At 42.2% G+C, this 20,729-nt stretch overlaps 1 protein-coding gene across 1 annotated transcript in view; it reads left to right on the top strand.

Moving 5' to 3' along the window:
• The window catches only part of tiam2b (TIAM Rac1 associated GEF 2b), a 380,474-nt gene that overhangs the window by 231,874 nt on the left and 127,871 nt on the right, over window positions 1-20,729 (top strand). Inside the window, 1 exon segment of the mRNA XM_072581048.1 lies at window positions 13,183-13,287. Coding sequence (XP_072437149.1) covers window positions 13,183-13,287 — 105 coding nt within the window.

The following is a 20,729-nucleotide window of genomic DNA, read 5'->3' on the forward strand; positions in this document are numbered from 1 at the left end:
ATAGTGATTTTATCTTATCTACTCAATTAACATAACTTGCAGCTTCCTTAGCTCCTATTCACAACTTAATTTCCTACTGTACATATGACAGGCCCTTCAGCCCTCTATGTTGTGTTAGTCTTCTAACCTATGTGAAGATCAGTCTACATACCCTTCATTGTATGAACTTGCATGTGCCTGTCCAAGTGTTCCTAATGTATCTGACTCTACTACCACGGGCAGTGCATTTCACGCACAAACCACTTTCGGAGTAAAGAACCTATCTCTGACATCTCCCCTAAACCTTCCTCTAATTACCTTAAAATTATGCCCTCTTGTGATAGACAATTCCGCCATGGGAAAATTCTCTGGCTATCCACTCTATCTATGCCTCTTATCATCTTGTACACCACTATCAAGTCACCTTTCATCGTTCTTTGTTCAATGAGAAAAGCTCTAGCTCCCTCAACCTTTCTTCATAAGACATGCCCTCCAATCTAGGCAGCATCATGACAAATCTCCTCTGCACCCTATCTAAAGCTTCCATATCTTTCCTATAATAAGGCAACCAGAACTGAACACATTATTTCAAGTGTGGTCGAACCAGGACTCCATAGATCTGCACTGTAACCTTGCAACTCTTAAACTCAATCCCCTTGTTAATGAAAGCCAACACACCATATGCCTTCTTAACAACCCTATCAACTTGGGTGGCAACTTTGAGGGATCAATAGACATGAACCCCAAGATCCCTCTGTTCATCCACACTGCCAAGAATCCTGCTTTTAACTCCGTATTCTGCATTCAGATTCGACCTTCCAGAACGAACGATTTCACACTTTTTCAGGTTGAACTACATCTGCCACTTATCAGCCCAGTTCTGCAACCTGTCAATGTCTCATTGCAACCTACAACAGCCCTCCACACTATCCACAACTCCTCCAATCTTTTGCATCATTGACAAACTTACTAACCCACCTGTCCACTTCCTCATCTAAGTCATTTATAAAAATCACAGTAGAGGTCGCAGAACCAATCCCTGCAGAACACCACTGATGACTTGAGCTCCAGCCTGAATCCTCTCCATCTACCACCACCTTCTGTCTTCTATGAGCCAGCCAATTCTGTATCCAGACAGGTTTCCCTGTGATCCATGCCTCCTTACTTTCTGAATGAGCCTACCATGGGGAACCTTATCAAATGCCTTGCTAAAATCCATGTACACCACATCGACTGCTCTACCGTCATCAATGTGTTTTGTCACGCTCTCGAAGAATTCAGTAAGGTTTGTGAGGCATGACCTGCCCCCCTCAAAGCCATACTATCTCTAATCAAACAATGGTTTCCCAAATAATCATAAATCCTGTCTCTCAGAATCCTCTCCAATACTTTGCCCATCACAGACATAAGATTGACTAGACTGTAATTCCTAGGATTATCCCTATTCCCTTTCTTGAGCAAGGAAATACCATTTGCCAACCTCCGATCATCTCACACGACTTCAGTGTACAGGTGAGGATGCAAAGATCTTTGCCAAACGTGCAGCAATCTCTTCCCTTGCTTCCTGTTGTAACCTAGGGTATATCCCAACTGGCCTGTGGGATTTATCTATCCTTGTGTTTTTCAAGATTTTCAGCACATCCTCCTTCCTAACATAAACCTGTTCTAGCATATCAGTCTGTTTCACGCTATCTTCAAACATCAACTTCAGTGAATACTGAAGCAAAGTATTCATTAAGGACCTTCCTACTTCCTCCGACTCAAAGAGCAAGTTCCCTCCATTATACCCGATTGGCCCTACCCTCACATGGCCATCCTCTTGTTCCTCACATAAGTGTAGAATGCTTTAGGGTTTTCCTTAATCCTAACCGCTAAAGCTTTCTCATGTCCCCTTCTAGCTCACCTAAGTCCGTTCTTCAGTTCCTTCCTTGTAACCTTCTTAAGCCCTATCTGATCCTTGCCTTCTCAACCTTAAGTAAGCTTCCTTCTACCTCTTGGCTGGATGTTCCACATTCTTTGTCACCCAAGGTTCTTTCAACCTACCATCCCTTCCTTGTCTCAGTAGAACAAACCAACCCAGCACTATAAGCAGGTGCTTCCTAAAATTTGGTTCTTTGCCAAACACCAAATCCAATATGGCCTCCCCTCCAGTCGGCCTATCCACATATTGCATTAGGAACTCTTCCTAGACACACCTGACAAAAATTGCTCCATTCAAACTATTTGAACTAAGTAGGTTCTGATCAATATTAGGAAAGTTATAGTCACATATGACAACAACCCTGTTACTTCTACACATTTCCAAACTCTGCCTCTCAATATGCTCCTCTGTGTCTCTGTCGCTACTGGGGGGAAAACTTTGAATAAAGTGACTGTTCCTTTCCTGTTTCTGATTTCCACCCATACTGACTCTATAGACAAACCATCCTCTATGCTCTCCCTTTCTGCAGCTGTGATACTATCCCTGATTAGCAATGCCACTCGTCCACCTCTTTTACTTCCTCCCCTATTCCTTATGAAGCATCTAAACCCTGGAACATCCAACAACTATTCCTGTCCCTATGATATCCAAGTCTCTGTAATGGTCACAGCATCATAGTTCCAAGTACTGATACATGCTAAGAGTTCGTCACCCGTATTCTTGATTCTTGTATCCATCACACTGACTGTGCCTTTGCCCTATCAAGTGCCTATCCCTCCTTACAGAATGCACGCTGTATCTGGCTGTTCACTATCTAATCCATCATCTGATCTGTAGCTCAGGTTCCATCTCCCTGCCAAACTAGTTTTAAGCCCTCCCAAAGGTCTCTACCAAACCTCCTGCCCAGGATATTGGTGCCCCTCCAGTTCAGGTGCAACCCGTCCTTGTACAGTTCCCACTTTCCCCAGCAGGTAGTCCAATGATTCACGTATCTGAAGCCCTCATTTCTACACCAGCCCTACAGCCACATGTTCATCTGCACTCACACTGTATTCCTAGCCACACTAGACTGTGGCACTGGTAGCAATCCTGAAATTACTACTCTACTCGTTCTGCCTTCTGGGTTCCAACCTAACTCCCAGTATTCACTTTTCAGGTCTTTCTCCCTTTCCCTACCTATGTCATTGGTACCGATGTGTACCACAACTTCTGGCTGCTCTCCCTCCTCCTTAAGAATTCTGTAGATGTGATCAGAGACTCCCTGACCCTGGCACCTGGGAGGCAACACACCATCTGGGAGTTTCGCTCTTGACTACAGAATTTCCTAGGCAGAAGTGGCCATTCCTGATGAAGGGCTTTTGCCTGAAATGTTGATTTTTTTCCTGCCTCTCAGATGCTGCCTGACCTTCCGTGCTTTTCCATCGCCACTCTAATCTTGACACAGAATGTCCTGTCTGTTCCTGTCACAACTGAATTTTCTATCACTATTGCTCTCCTATTCTCTCCCCTTCCCTTCTAAGCCACAGAGCCAGGCTCAGCGCCAGAAACCTGGCTGCTGTGGCTTCCCCCTGGTAGGACCTCCCAACAGTATCCAACTTATTATTGAGGGGAGTGGCCACAGGGGCTCCCTGCATTGTCTACCTATTACCTTTCCCTCTTGTGACAGTCACCCAGCTACCTTTGTCCTGTAACTTAGGTGTGCTCCCAATAAGTCCTCTCTATCACAACCTCTGCCTTCCAAATTATCCGAAGTTCATCCATCTCTGGTTCTAGTTCCCCTAACCCGGTCTGTGAGGAGCTGGAGTTGGGTGTGCTTCTCTCAGGCAAAGTCAGCAGGAGTGCCAGTGGTGACCCTTACCCCTCTCATTCTGCAAGAAGAGCATACAACTGTCCTAGCCTCCATCCCCTCTGCCCTAAATGATCAAGAAAGATTGAATAAATGAAAACAAAACTTACCAACCCTCCAAACACTGTCTTTTTTTTGGTTCGAGGAGCAGGTCTGTGGCTTGTTTAGCCACAGTGCAAACACATCAGTTCACATACCCAGCAAACTCCATGCCCATGTACACTCCTGTTGAGCCTTCAGTTCATGAGGTAAGTCTTTAAGAGGAAAACTTCACCTTCCTGACAGCTCCCTGGTCCTCAATGTCACCGCTCTTACTGTTGCTAAAATAGAGGAAATATCTGTGTCATCAGTAAAGTTAGCAACCAAAAGCTTGGTCCCTTCATCAAAGTTGTTTATATAAATTTTAGAAGTTGAGGTACCAGCACTGATTGCTGTGGCACACCACATCATGCCAGCTGAAAAATGACCTATGTGTCACTACTTCCTGTTTCTGCTAGTCAATCCTCTATCCATAATGATATATTGCATTCTCGACCTGGAGGTTTTATTTTCTGCAATAACCTTTGATGTTGCCACTTACTAAATGCCTTCTGCAAGTCCATGTACATCCACTGATTTGTTCCATTTATCAACAGTACATGTTATTTTCTAGTTTTCCTGATTATCTGCTTTTTGGCACTGTAACCTATCCGTAGTTGGAGACCTGTAGAGGTTCTAGATCAAATTGAAAGAATTAAGAGAAGGGCTGATTTTATTTTTAAAAAATTATTATGCACCTGTTTCCACATCCCACCATCCCATTGCCCCTGCTCTGAATATTTTAGTTCAATCAAAACCCCTTACCATTATTGTCAAGCAAAGGAGCAAAACTTGCATCAATGAAAGTTGCAGGAGAATATAACAGGAGCAGCACCAGGCATACCTAAAAAGGAGAAATTAATATGATGAATGTACAACACAAGTCTGTGTCTGTGCTTAAAAAGCAGGTGTAGTATGGTTTTAAATGATCCCATGACTAGCAGATCAGTTAAAACTCTGAAGTCCTGTCACATCTAACTGGAGGAGAAAGGCACCATACATGTCGCCATCCTCAATGATGGCAGAGAATGGCATATTAGTGCAAAAGACAGCACTGAAGCATTGAAAATGGTTTGCTGATTTTGTAATCAGTATAGGCCCAATCTACCTGACCTCTCCTCATAAGACAAGACTTCTATACCTGGTGTCAGCCCAGTGAACATTCTCCTATATGCCTCCAATGTCTGATAACTTTGCTTAGATAAGGGGGGCATAACTTTCAAGAAATTAAACTGTGGATCAGCCATATAATTGTAACTGAAAGAGCAGGGTAGAGGTTGTGAATTATGTATTAAGTCACTCACTATTTGACTCCCCAAACTCTGGACATGCTGTACTTGTGTATGGTGTGCCTTGACAAACCAGGAGATCAAGCGGTACAGCTTATGATTTTTTTTTCCCCAAGTGTATACATCAAGTCAGACTATACTCCTGAAAAGGCACAAATGTTCATTCACTGTATACACCTCAAGTCAGTGGGCATATTCTTACTCTGCGCTGATCATCAATTTGCAATTGCGTCTTAAACAGATCTCCTGGCATTAGTTTATTTAATTCCTATGGTAAATTAATCAAGAATTATTCTTATCTTTCCAAGGTTTCCCATATTTCTTAGACGGTGCAGACTAGGCTACCTCCTTGATTCGATCATCCACTCCAGGGCCTGGCCCATTACCCAAGCATAATTGCTTATACTGTCTTCTGCTTAATCTTATTTGCTAAAAAACATTTCAATTTTAAAAAACAATCCATTTCAGTTGTCACTTTGGCAATTGGTGTAGCCAAGGTAGCCAATTGAACTGTGTTGATCTTTCCCCTTGTGTTCCACCAGTTCATAGATACTGACTTGGTCTAAGGCTTAGGGTTGTAAAGGTATTTGGTTATATCTTCTGTACAGGTTGGCCCTGTAGTATGGATTCTTACCACATCTGTTCAGCCCTGCATTCCCTGAATTCAATGCTTCTTGCTATCTCTTCTGTGTCCTTCTGATGCGGTGACCCAAATATGTTAAATATAGAACCAATCCTAATTGGCCAACAGCCAATACTTGAGGTGATCCTACTGCATGGGTGTACCTGTATATTTGATCTCAGATTTCAAAAATCCTCCCAACAATTGGTATTTACTTGCTTTGTATCATCAGTAGTGTTCTCTCTCTTTTTTTTCCTTCAGCACAGACCTCCGAGGTCCATGCACAGGTGCTTCCAGACGTAAGAGCTGTGCATTGGCATGCCATTTGATGAGGATGGAACTTCCCAGTATCTGCACAGCCTTGCAACTTGAAGTGTTTATCATCAGCAAATGTCCTATCTTGCTGCGGCATTGTGATATGTTCTATATATTTGCTAGACCGCATTTTGAATAACGTAAGGTGGTAGGCACAATAAGAATTCATAGGAGAACTGGCTCAAAGCCTGTGTCAGGCTTTTCTTAATGCCTACTTTCAGTTATATGTTGCTTATACCATAGGACATGTAGGCCAGACCAAATAAAAATAGCAGTTTCCTTCTCTGAAGGACTTTAGTGAACCAGATGGTTTTTTCTGAGAATTGATAATGGATTTGTCGTTATCGTTAGACTCTTAATTCCAGATTTTATTGAATTCAAATTGCACCCTCTATCCATGGCAGAATTTGACCTGGGTACCCAGAATATTACCTAGGTCTCTGGATTAGCAGTCCAGTGATAATACCACTAGGCAATGTTGGGCAAGTTTAGTTGTTACTTGCGGTCTCCGTATCTTTCCCTTTACTGTTTAATACTGTTGTTGTGGGTTGGGTCCATGGTTTGATATTTTCATGTGCAAAGCTGCCTAGGCTCTTGTCCAGGATGGTGGGGTATGTCACTGTCACGAGTCAATGTACTGTAAGGCTACTTAACATGGGAACTCTCGTTCCTTGATCAATTCAAGTCTCTCACTCTGTCTTTCTCTCTTCACCCCTTCAAATGAGCATCGTTACCCAGTGCAATCTCCTGCTTTTTCCCCATATGCTTGTGCACTATTTATACCTGAACAGTCATTCAGTGCCTGCTTGAATGCATCAATTGAACTTGGCTGTAGTGCATTCCTTACCCTAACTACTTGATGTGTGAAAATGTTTTTTGCTTCACATTTGCTTGGGATGCACATCACTTTCAACCTATGCCCTCTTATTCTTGTTCTTGTTATGAGCTGCAAAAACTTCTATGTATTCTAACTATCTGTCTCATGATTTTGAAAATCCCTATCAAATTTCCTCTCAGCCTTCCTCTCTCCAAAGAATACAGTTTCAATTATACCCTTAATTGAAGGTTCTTCTTTCTGGTGCCATTCTTGTAAATCACTTCTGAACTCTCCAATACATTCATATCTTGTCTATCATGTGGCAGGCACAGCTAAACATCATATTCCAAATGAGGTCTAACACGTTTCTTCCAAAAGTTCAACATCATTCCCCATAGTTTTGTATTCTATTTTAAGGGCAGCATGGTGGCTCAGTGGTGAGCACTACTGCCTCACCTGCCAGGACCCAGGCTCAATTCCCACCTCTGGTAACTGAATGTGGTGTTTGCACATTCTCCCCATATCTGCGTGGATTTCACCTAGGTCCTCCGGTTTCCTCCCACAATCCAAAGATGTGCACGTCAGGTGACTTGGTCATGCTAAATTGTCTGTAGGTTTGGGACTAAATATAGGGTAGGGGAATGGGTCTGGATGGGTTATTCTTTGGAGGGTCCATGTGGACTTGCTGGGCCAAAATGGCCTGTTTCCAAATTGTAGGGAATCCAATCTATGCTCCTATTAATAAAGGTGAAGACATTGTATGCTTTATTTACTTCTGTCTTCACCTGTCCTGTCATCTTCAGTGATCTGTCCATGTATACACCCAGGTTCCCTAGCCTTTGAGCCACCTTAGAATTGTAACTCCCCTTTTTATGTTGTAGTTCAATGTTCTTCCTATCAAAGTACATAATTTCCTATTTCTCAGTATTGAACCTCATCTGTCACCTATCCGCCAATTCTGCTATCATCTCAATGTCCTTCTGGAGTGCCACACTGTACTATTCACAGTTTATAATTTGTAAGCTTTGCATAAGCTGCAAAATTTGAACTTGTCCCCTGCACACCAAGATCCAGATCATTAAATCATGAAAGGGAAGAGTCCCAAATATCAATGCCCCATGAAACTCTATAATTCCATAAATAGGAATAAGAGTAGGCCAATTGAGCCAGCTCAGCCATTTAATTGGATCATGGTTGATCCGACAATCTTCACACCCAATTTCATGACTCTACTGATCAAAAATCTGTCTATTTTGTCCTTCAATATACCCAAGGATTCTGTCCCCATAGCTCTCTGGGGTTCCAAAGACACTGAACTCTCAAGGAAGAGATTTCTCCTCATCTCTGTCTTAAATTGGTGACCCTTTATTAGATTAGATTACTTAGTGTGGAAACACGCCCTTTGGCCCAACAAGTCCACACTGACCCGCCGAAGCGCAACCCACCCATACCCCTACATTTACCCCTTCACCTAACACTATGGGCAATTTAGCATGGCCAATTCACCTGCCCTGTACATCTTTGGACTGTGGGAGGAAACTGGACCACCCGGAGGAAACCCACGCAGACACAGGGAGAACGTGCAGACTCCACACAGTCAGTCGCCTGAGGTGGGAATTGAACCTGGGTCTCTGACGCTGTGAGGCAGCAGTGCTAACTACTGTGCCACCGTGCCTTTTGGTCCTAGACATTCTCATGAGGGGCAACATCCTCTCTGCAGTTACCATGTCAAGCCCCTTAAAAGTCCTATAGGTTTCAATGTGATCACCTCTCATTCTTCTAAAATCCAGGCACTACTGGCACTAGAGGAGGTGCAGAGGAGGTTCACGAGATTGCTTCCTGAGGTGAGGGGTCGGCTTATGAGGCAAAACAGTAGACTGGAATTATATTCATTGAAGTTTAGAAGAAATTGGGGGTGGGGGGGTTTACAGAAATATGTAAAATTATGAAGGGAATAGATAAGATAGACTTGGAGAGGATGTTTCCACTGATAAGTGGAACTAGGACAAGAAGGCATAGCCACAAAATTAGAGGGAGCACATTTAGGACTGAATTGAGAATGAACTTGTGAATCTATGGAACTCCCTGCCAAGTGAAGTAGTTGACACTACTTAAGTAAAAGCTTTTAAAGCCAAGATAAACTTTTTTTGAACAATAAAGGAATTAAGGGTTACGGTGAGAGGGCGGGTAAGTGGAGCTGAGTCCACAAAAAGATCAGCCATGATGCTATTGAATGGCGGAGAAGCTTGAAGGGCCAGATGGTCTACTCCTGCTCCTGGTTTTTAAAGTTCTTATTATCCTGACACTGGGTACTATTCTGTTCTGTTCCTGGCCTCCGTCCATGTAAAATGTGATCTGCTGATTCTAAATTCTCCTCCAGCCATACAGCTGCTTGCAAAGCTTTCTCATGAACTGTTAACCACACTTTCTCGATGGTCCTACTTTCTTGCCAGCATTCATAATGTCCCCTATCAATCATCACTATCACTTTTCTTGCCATTAACTTTGTTATGGAGTTAATGTGATTGTGCTACTGGTTGTTGTCTTGAGTCACAGGGTGTTAACCAATGGATCAGTCTAATCTTGTTGTGTCAGCTAAAGACATTCAAGAGACATTCTTTAACGTCCAAATCATTGGGAACCATGGCTGAGCTCTGTGAATGCCTGGGAATAGGACACTTTTTTTTATTCCTAGCAACTTGCAAACTTCCCTATCACTCATCCTGTAAAATGTGTTGGCTGATCCAAATCCATCTGCAATAATATTCTCCTTCACCATTATGTTTCCTACTTTAGACATTGCTTTCTTCATTGCTGTAGTTATGGGACTAATGTTTTCCCTCTCACAGTCATGCTGTGTGGGCCACTCTTTCAATACAGTGGTTCTTCCCTGTACTAGGTCACCATTTCCCCTAAACTTGCTCAGTCAATTTCCTACTCATCAATAACAAGGCATACTGGCACCAATTTCTAATATTTTGTTTTCTTCGACTGTTTTATTTTGACATTTGCTCAAATGCACAGTTGTAAATACATAGTGGTAATAATAACTGTCCCTTTCTATCTTCTGTCTTACTTTTGGCCTTCTATGCTTTTTTTTTCTTTTCCTTGGGGTACTTCCCCTCTAGGTTCCATCTATCTTTGTGTTTTGGTCTTTTCTGGTGCTCTTTTGTGAACTTCATTATAGAGGCCTGGAGTCCTCAATCAGAGACCATAACATCTTTATAAAAGCCATGTTGGAAACCTGAAACAAGCATGGAAATTGTTAGAGAAATTTAGCGAGTCTGGCAGCATCTGTGAAAAGAGAAAAATCAAGTTTGAACTTAAAAATAACTTTGTTCCTCTCTTCACAGATACTGCCAGACCTTCTGAGTTTCTTCAGCATTTTCTTTTGTTCCACAACACCCTCTGTCACTTCCTCCTTTCCTGAAAGCATTTTTGTCTTTTATTTAGACATATGCCCTCTCTGTGTGGTGTTACTTTCTCAACTTGTGTCTTTGGTTGATCTGTTCTCTTTGTGAGTTCTAGGAATCTAACCTAACTGCATGGTTTTGGCTTCCCATAGTATCCCTTGTCTCAACTTCTTATTTAGATTCTTGGAATTTCACCACGTCAGTTTGGTGAGGTGATATGTAAAATAAGCTGGTCCTGGTGACGTGATAAAGATCCTTTTGTTGACTCCAGTGTCATTGTGGTGTAGCTTGGCTGAGAAACCACCAGTGTACTAAGCACAGATTACCATCATTTATTAAATTGTACACAGGGAGAGCCAGCCTTAGACAGTTTGAGACTTTACTCTGAAAAGCCACAAGTGCTTATTTCTTTTATACATCTAAAGTAATGTATACATACCCTTGCTCAACTTTAAACTTGTCAACTACCAATTGCATGTAACAGACATCTGTTTACTTAGCTCCTGTGGTACATGTATCAAGTATTGTTCTTATCCATCCTAGGTCTCCCATTTCGCAATGATTATGTAGTCCAGGCTGCCTCCTTTTTTTTAAATCACCAACTCCCTAGCAAGGCCCTTTGTAGTCTGTGTTTATCCTGTCTAATGTACATCTGCTAATCACTTTATGTTCTGTCTCTTCCTGATCAATTACCAAAAGAGGTCATAAGACTACCTCTGTTATGTTGTGACGATGGCTCTAATAAGAATGTTATTTAGTAATGATTGTCCAGTTTCAAATTGTCTACTATGCATTATTTTTGAAGGATGAATGTTCTCAAACTGATTAGTATCCATATCCCCGATAGAAAATGCTGTAACAATTTGCATGCACATTTTACACATTTGGAAATCCGCCTAGTATGTTGCTATTCTACTTTCCAGGGAAAAACAATCTCTACAGCTAGGTCATAGTTGATTTGCTGTTTCTTTTCTTTCATCCTTTCCTGTACTTCATGATTCCTTTCTCCAGTGATTTCTACTGTCTGCTGCTTCTGAGCTGATTTATTTCATTCTCGCGTTTCAGTTCTGCAGGTGAGTGTTTGGAGAGCATGAATGTTCGTGAGATCCCATTGCTTTGCTGCCTGCATGAGTGAGAATGCCTAGTTACTTTCCCTTCATAAAAAGATCAGTGTTATGATGGAGATTTGAAACGCTTTTTTTGCACTGAGCAAATTAGCTGAGAAAAAAATCAAATTGCATTAATTTTGAATTAATTACTGATTACAGAGGAACCTCAATTATCTGGCATTCGATTAACCGAATTTCGGATTATCTGAACAAGGTCACAAGGTCCAGATGCTTGGCTAACTGTTATCCAACGTTTGATTAACCGAATGAAGTACTCCTTGCCTGTTCCCTTCGGATAATCAAGGTTCCTCTGTAGTTGTAATATGCATGTTTACTTCATTTTTAAAAAAAGTAAATACCATCTCCATTCACTGGTGATATCTCTGTTGCCTGTCCCTAGTTATGATTTGCTCTAACTTTGGAGGGAGAAAACTGTGTTTCGTCAATTGCCTTGCTGATATTGCCAAGCAGAAACAAGTCAACTTTTCTCTTCAGCTCTGCCTTCGTAAGGTGCAGAGGGAACCTGATTAAATTGCTTTCAATTGTGCATGATTATTGGTGATGAATTATGGTGATGCTGTAATTGGAATGAAAGTGCTTTAATTGGCTAAAATTGTAAGTTTGTAGTCAATTTATCATTTAATTCCTGAACATTGCTGGAGAAAAAAATATGCTGTTGAAACTTTTCTGATCAGTGCAAAATAAATAGACACACACTGTCCAATGATGGAACCACATCCAAAATGCGATGACGCATCTTGAATTTTTAGAGTATGCTGAAGACAGTTACCTATTACAAACAGCCAAAAGGGTATGTTATTTTATGCAATCTATAGTTGTTTGGATGTACGGTTTACATATTTGAACAATTCCCAGTGTGTAAAGAATTACAGCAATAACTAATTTAAGGTTATCCCATCAGGTTTACAAAGTAACTCACTTTATGCATGCTAGAACTTATATATATTTATACAACAGATGTATTCATCACAAACAAAAGGAACTTGTCCAGACATTGTGCCTCCTTTTTAAATTAAAGGAAATGTCTGGGGACAATTGTTTCACAGTATGACACCGCATTGACCAATAAGAGTCAACTTGTCAATGTATCATCATTTGTTTCTCTTTCAGTGTATGTTGTTGGCCCCTTTCAAGTTTGGTATTCTTACATCTGTCCTGATGAGTGCAAGATGAAATTCTTCTACAGTGTATCCCTTTTTTTTCCAACAGCTCTTGAGTTCTATACTACCGTGCAACTGTTGCATTCTTCTTAAATATTGATTACTGAATATGTTTTATATTTTGAAAAGATAGCCAAGTGTTTTGGCTGCATTACTATGTTCAATATCATTTCCCACTGTGTTGGAAAATTTCATAACTGGTAATTCCTAAGAACAGATTCTCTTTCTCCTTGTGGAGATCTTAAAAAAGAAAGGCTTGGATTTGTTTTGTTCTTCATGATCTCAGCATCCTAAGGTGCTTGATACCGAAGAAAATACTTCTTTGAAATGTTGTTACCTTTGTAATGTAGAAAATATGGCAGTTAAATAATGCTCCCCAAAAGCAGTGATGTAATAATAACCAGGTATGCTGGAGGTGTGTTAAAAGATGTTTATTGGTTTCCAATGTTGGATGGTACTGAATTATTCTGATCTGTTCATTCTGCTAACAAGTGCAAATTGATTACCTGCTGTATTGACGTGAAATTGTGTGGTGTGAGAAAAAAACAAAATAATTTCACGTCAGACATTGCAAATCTTGGAATAATTAACTAATATTTCTGTCCAATGCAGATAAGACAACTGGATCCAATTCATCACTGTGTTCGTCTTAGAAGAATGGAGTACAATAATGTGGAATATTATGTTCCTAACAGTTTGGACTATATACAGGAACAGGTAATATTTGATACAATTTTTTATATAAATAAAGGTCATTTTCCTGATTTGAAATGATTATGCATAGTCCATTTCATAGTTCCATAGATATCTGCATTCCATAGGCCTTTTCTAAGCATAAACTTCAGCTGCAAGTATGGAGAATATTGTAGGCAGAATTAATATAAACTGATTCAATCAATGCAATGCTGACAAGCACTTTATTAAAGTAGTAATGAGTATTAATCCAAAAAGATGTTTTAAAATGCCTCATTATCATGTCTTACCATATAATTAGTATTTTTCAAAGCATTTCCTAACCAATTAATCTCTGTAACTTAGGCTAATGTTGTAGGGGACACGGTGGCATTGTGGTTATTTCACTAGACTAGAAATCGAAGGGTGTTAGTATTCTGGAATTGTAAACTAGCCTCATTAATGGTATCATTGTCGAGTGTGTGGTGCTGGAAAAACACAGTAGGTCAGGCAGCATCCGAGCAGCAGGAGAATAGAGGTTTCAGGCATAATCCCTTCATCAAGAATGACACAATCGTTGTTTGTTATGAATATCCAGGTTTCACTAATGCCTTTTAGTGAAGAAAGTCTGCTGTTCTGACCTTAACTCTTTAATTTAGTTCAAGCTTAATTAGGGATGGACAACAAATATTGGCCTTGACTTGACATCCACATCCCATGAAAAATGCCAGTTAAACAGAAGCTCCTACAGTTAGATGAAATAAATAACTAACTAACCTGTAGTAAATAGTGTTGCTCAGTTCTCTTGTGCAAGTAAGTGGTGCCTTGGTTTCATATGTCACCCTAAAAGGTAATATCCAGTAAAATCTTGAAACTTAGGTTGTGATCAAATCTGGGAGCATAGTGTGAAGCCAAAATCTTCTGAATAAACCCAGAAGGAACAGTGTTTTTCAGATGTGCTGAGGATAGCAGTAACATTTTAATTGTTCATCAGAAAATTGTTAACTCAGGTTACACTAAACATAACTAGACATTTCTGCATAGGGTTATAATTTATACTCGCCAGGTTGTTAAGGGAGTTGTCAGTTATTAGCCTCATTAACTATAATGCCATCAATTATATTCTACATGATTGTTATATATTACTCCTCTTAATTTCCTTGACTTCGTTGCATGCCTTTCTTACAAGGCAACCAGGCTACCTGGATTCTCTACTCTGCCTTATAGTATTTTCCTCAAAAAGTCCATTATTTTCCGGTCCAGTTGTAGCCAGTATATCTGGAGCAACACCATGTTCTCCTCTTGCCTGATTACTTTTTGAAAGGATCCGTCCCTCAATTCCTGCTCCTCTTCAATATACTGCCCCTTGATGACATCCATTGTCACAGCATCAATTGAAAGCTCTCAGCATGCACATCATGCCTACTTTCTTGAGAGGAGTCATGATTTGGAGATACTGGGGTGTACAAAGTTAAAATTCGCTCCTTCATAAGGTGGTAATACCATCTGATGAAGGAGCGACACTCCAAAAGCTAGTGTGCTTCCAATTAAACCTGTTGGACTATAACCTGGTGTTGTGATTTTTAACTTTCTTGAGAAGAACTAAGTTGTATGTAATTTCTGACATATTTGTAAAAGTGCTGAACCTTAACCCCTGTATCCTATTATCACCACTCTTGTCTTACCATATTATGACTGAACTTCGTATAATTACCTTTGGCATGTCTGAACCCTGTTGCTGATGTCTTTCCCTTCACGCTCCATAAACTTCCAAGTCATCCAAATGTAATAATCTTGCACGACCATCACCAATCTACGTGCCCATCTTTGTTTCAAGGCATCAAATTTAAGATTGGTTTCTCATTCAAAATTGTTTCATGGTTCATTTCTAACTTTAATCTATGACTTTCTATGGTTCCACGTACCCTTTATCTCTGGATACCCTTCCATTTCACTTCAGTTCTCTTTTTTTGTGTCAGAACCTTGACCATTTGGACCTTATCCTTTGGAACACCCTCCCTCAACCCTGCCATTTCTCCACTTGTTTTCCCATCTTTCAAAAACATCTCAAAATCCAAACATTTCTGCTTTTGATCTCTTAATAAAATTTTCCAGGCTTAATAACCATTCCTTTCCTTTCTGCAATATCATGGATGATATTCTACCTTTAAAGGCTATAAATCATATAACATCAATTATGTAAGTCTTGTCTCACTTCCAGTACCTTCATTGGAATGAAGGTAGCATGTATTTAACTCTTAACCTTAGCAATTTCAATGTTGTACAAAATTATTTTAACAATGAGTTAAGCATGCTAAAATTAAATTTGGAAAACTGATCACATCGATATTTTGTTTTCTTCAGTCATGATATGTGGGCATCACTAGCTGGTCCCGAGATGCCCTTCAGAAAGTGTTGGTGAGCTGTCGTCTTGAACAGCTGCAGTCCATGCATGTCCCATAATACTCTTAGGGAGGGATTTCCAGAATTTTGATACATTGACACTGGCAATATATTTCCAAGTAAGGATGTTGAGAGGCTTGGAGGGGAACTTGCAGGTGATGGCATTGCATGTATCTGCTGCCCTTGTCTTTTTAGGTGGAAGTAGTCCTGGATTTGGAAGGTGCTGTCTGAGGATCTTTGGTGAATTTCTGCAGTGCATCTTGTAGTTGGTACACACTGCTGTTACTGAGCAGTGGTGAGGGAGTGAATGTTTGTGGTTGTGGTGCCGATTAAGTTGGCTGTTTTCATCTGGATGATGTCATGCTGCTTGTGTTGAAACTGCACTCAACCAGACAAGTGGGGAATATTCCATCACACTCCTGACTTGTGTCTTGAAGGTGGTGGACAGGCTTTGGGTAGTCAGTGATGAGTTACTGCAGTAGCTGCACAGCCAACGAACTGCCCGCCTGCTGAAGCTCCAGTTGCTGCTGCAGTGACATTTTTGTAACGCTTCCCAATCCTGAGTCTAGTGTTTATATAATGCCCCCCCCCCCAAATTTTTAACACAGCCCTTCCAGCCCAGTGTTTATATGACTCCCAATCATTTTGTAACAATCCCCTCAGCCCAGTTTTTTTATAACTCCAGTGCCACACCCCAGTCCAGTGTTTACATAACCCCTAGTAATAATATAACAAACCGCCTGACATATCCAGTATTTTTATCAACCCCACCCCCAGTAATTTTATAACAACTACAGCTCAAAAATATCAAAACACACTCCCAGCCCAATGTTTATATAACTGTCTCCCAGCCCAGCATTTGTACCTTTAATCCCCCCCCAATAAACTTTTATCATATCACCCAGCCTAGTGATCATTTTTATTAACAATGTCTGAGCCCAATGTTTTATAAAACACCCCCACCCAGTCGCACGGTTTGTATAAATGCCCCAGCCCAGTGCTTATACAGATATAACCTTCTACCAGCCCAGTAATTTTATAAACTAATCACCTACCAGTTCAGTGATTTTATAAAAAAAAAACCCAACCCAGTTTATTGTTTACTTTTTATATAAACTCCCCCACCCCAGTGATTCCTTTTACAGATCCGCACCCCCAGCCAAGTGATCTCTCAACCACAAACTGAGAATGACTAGCACAGTAACAGGAAGCACACTGACCTTGTCCTCACCTCAGACCTTGCACTAACCCAGTGGGAGGTGCTGCTGAGCGCAGAATAGTTTGTCTGAACTCCACTGCAGGCAATCTGAGGCTAAACTGCAGTGCCTGGTGTCCAGTTGTCTTGGAACCCCTTCGCCACTGGACTAATATCTTGCGCTGCTCAGCCTGTGTGGTAGCTGATGTGCAATGGGTTCCCCATGTTAGAAGAGCTCCCACACAGGCTCCTTCCACATCCTTTGAATGGAGTTTAGCAGGATTGTCCAAAGGTCCCAGTGACAGGCCAGATCACTGCACCACAATTTTTGCTGGGGATCTTAGGCACTCTGACATTGACATCACCACCCTGAGTGAAGCCTGATGAGCAGGGGAAGAGCAGCTCTGAGAAAAAGGTAGTGGCTGCACCATTTTCTGGAAAGAGAAGGCCAAAAAAGTGCTATATCCATGGAGTCGGCTTCGCCATCAAAAACCAACTTGTGGACCAATTCATAGACTCCCCCCTTTGGAATAAGTGAATGCCTTATGGCACTCCAATTCACCCTTGTTCAGAATCAGTATGTCTCCATACCCTGTGCGTATGTACCAATGCTCAATGTAACAGCTGAGGACGAGAAATTCTATTCCAGCCTTGACCAATCTCGCATGGGTCCCTACAGTGGGCAAACTAATTGTCCTTGGTGACTTCATTGCCAGAGTCAGCAAAAGTGCAGACCTTTTGGGTGTTGTAATCAGGATAGAGGTAGTAGGGAAGCAACAGCACCCTTCCTTGACCAAATGCTGCAAATATAACCACCTCATCACCAATACATTGTTCTGCCAAAGGGACAAATACAAGACAACAAGGAAACACTGAGACTGGTTTGATGAGAATGATCAGGAGATCCAAGAACTGTTAAACCAGAAGCGCGTGGCATTTGAGTATAAACAACAACTGCATTTGGAAAAGAAAAGGCAGGCCTACAGCGACTGAAGGTTGAGCTTCAACAACAAACCCATGGCAAAAAGAACAGGCAGTGGGTGGAGAAAGCACTGGATGCCCAATGAATGGCTGACAACTATGACATGCAGGGTTTCTTCTATGCTGTCAAGACCACATATTGACAAAATATCCAAGTCCCCACCATACTGCTGGCCAAGGGTGGAGTGACTCTTATCAAAGATAAAGGAGCCATCAAACAATGCTGGAGGGAGCATTTCAGAGACCTCCCTCAACCAGGGCTCAGTCATCGATCCAAGCATCCTTGAATACATCCCACAGCATACTACATGCCACGTGTTCATGCAACACCCCAGCCTTGCATGAAGTAGACAAATCCATTGCCAGCTTAACTAGGCTGCTGGAGCAGACAGTATCCTCACTGAGACATTGAAGTGTGGAGGCAAACAGCTCCTGCTGCAGCTACATCCCTTGACTGCCTTATCTGTAAGGAGGACAGCATCCCGGGAGAGCTCCAAGATGCTGCAGTCATGAGTATTTTCAAAAAAGGGAACAAGTCTGACTCTGATAACTACAGGAGAATCTTCCTGCTGTCGACTATTGGAAAAGCCATTGCCAAGGTCCTCCTGAATGGTCTCCTCCCAGAGTAGCAGTGTGGCTTACAGTCACTGGCACAATTGACATGATTTTCACCAAGCAACAGCTGCAAGAGAAAAGAACCTACTCCTGTACGTGGCTGCCTTCAACCTTACAAAGGCCTTTAACACCGTCAATCAGCAAGCATTATGGAACGTCCTTCTCCACTTTGGTTGTACCATGAAGTTTGATGCCATCCTTCACCTGCCTGACGACAACCTGCAAGTCATAATGACAAATGTCTCCACCACTGACCCATTCCCTGAATGGTGTCAAGCAGAGCGGTATCATCGCCCCACCACTGTTCTCAATGTAGTTCACTACAATGCTTTACCTCACCACCCACAAGCTCCCCGCTGGAGTGGGGCTAACTTACAGAACCTGCAGGAAGTTATTCAACATCCGCCATCAAGCCAAAACCAAAGTCACCCCAACCAATGTCATTGAGCTGCAATATGCAGATGATTAATGCATACGTGCAATCTCAGGATGTACTCCAGACCTTACTCTCATATGCCTTCGTAAAGGTAAAAGCTATGTATCTCGCCCCGAACATCCACAAAATGAAGATCCTCCACCAACCTGACCTGGCACTGTGGAACAAACCCTCGGTCGTTCAGGTCCACAGGGAGGCCAGGGACAGCATTGACTGCTTCCAGCCCTTTGGGAGTTTCCTGTTGGCCAAAGCATCTATTGGAGAGATCAAGCATTGCCTCCCTATGTGCTAGCACAGCCTTCAGCCACCTGAGGAAATGGGCGTTCGAGGCAAACAACATCAGATCCCACACGGAGATCCCAGTTTACAGAGCTGTGGTGGTTCCTGCCCTCCTCTTATGGAATGGACTGTATACAACAGACACCTCAAGGCACTAGATCAGTACCACCAACGTTGCCTGTGCAAGACCCTGCCCATCTATCTATTGGGAAGAAAGATGCAACAACACCATAGGTTGGGCACATCATCTGCATGACTGATACGACTGTCCCCAAGCAGGTACTCTATTCCCAGCTTCAAAACAGCAGGTGAGCCCCAGGTGGACAGAGGAAATGCTTCAGTGAGACTTCCAAGGCCTCGCTGGTGACATGCAGCATTCCAACAGACACCTGGGAATCACTGCCCAAGACCCTCCAAATTGGAGGAGGAGCATCCAGGTTGGCAATGGGCACTCCAAGACTTGCTTTTGGGAAATCGTAGAGGCCGCACCCACCCGTTCCTGCATCCACTATCTGTCCCAATTGTAACAGAGCCTGTGGTGACTGCACTGGTCTGTATAGCCATCTACAGACTCCTTGAGAGTGGAATAGAGTCTGCAAGAGTGAATGAATGAATGATGGCAGTATTCTTAGCCTCTGATCTGCTGTTGTAGCCACTGTATTTATGAATGAAAAAGTGTGGTGCTGGAAAGCACAGCAGGTCAGACAGCATCCGACGATCAGGAGAGGCGACGTTTCGGGCATAAGCTCTTCTTCTGGAATGTGGAGGGGGAAGGGGGCTGAGAGATACACAGGAGGGTGTGGGTAGGGCTGTGGGGAAGATTAGGTTATTTTGGTGATCAGTGGATGCAGGTAAGAGGTGATTATGGTACGTCGGAGAGGCGGGAAGGAAGATGGACAGGTCAAGAGGACGGTGCCGAGTTGGAGGGTTGGATCTAGATAGTGCAAGGGGAGATTTGGAAACTGGTGAAGTCCATGTTGATATCGTGTGGTTGTGGGTTCCAAGGTTGATGATGAGGCATTCTTCCTCCAGTTGGCAGGTGGCTTTGATTTGGCTATGGAAGAGGTCCAAGATTTGCATGTTCTTGGGGGAGTGTGAGGGGAAATTGAAGTGATTGGCCACAGGTCAGTGGAATTGTTTGGTGTGCGCAGACCAGAGATGTTTCCTGAACCACTGTGTGAGTTGGCATCCTGTCTCCCAGATATAGAGGAGACCACATCGGGCTTATATGCTAAACACTGACTCTCCTGCTCCTTGGATGTTGCCCAGCCTGCTATGCTTTTCCAGCACCACACTTTTTGACTCTGACTCTCCAGCTTCTGCAGTCTTCACTTCCTCCTATTCACTGTTTATATATGGCAAGTCCAGTTGAGTTGCTGGTCACTGGTAATCCCAGGATGTTCAGTGATAGTAACAACATTGAACGCCAAGGAGCGATGGTTAGATTGTTTCTTATTGGAGGTGCTGGCATTTGTGTAATGTGAATGTTACATGCTGTTTGTCAGCCAAGTCTGAATGTTGTCCAGGTCTTGCTGCATTTAGGCATGGAGTGCTTCAGTATCGAAGGAGTCTGACCTT

Source organism: Chiloscyllium punctatum, chromosome 11 (assembly GCF_047496795.1).
Source record: "Chiloscyllium punctatum isolate Juve2018m chromosome 11, sChiPun1.3, whole genome shotgun sequence".
NCBI classification, from domain to species: Eukaryota; Metazoa; Chordata; class Chondrichthyes; order Orectolobiformes; family Hemiscylliidae; genus Chiloscyllium; species Chiloscyllium punctatum.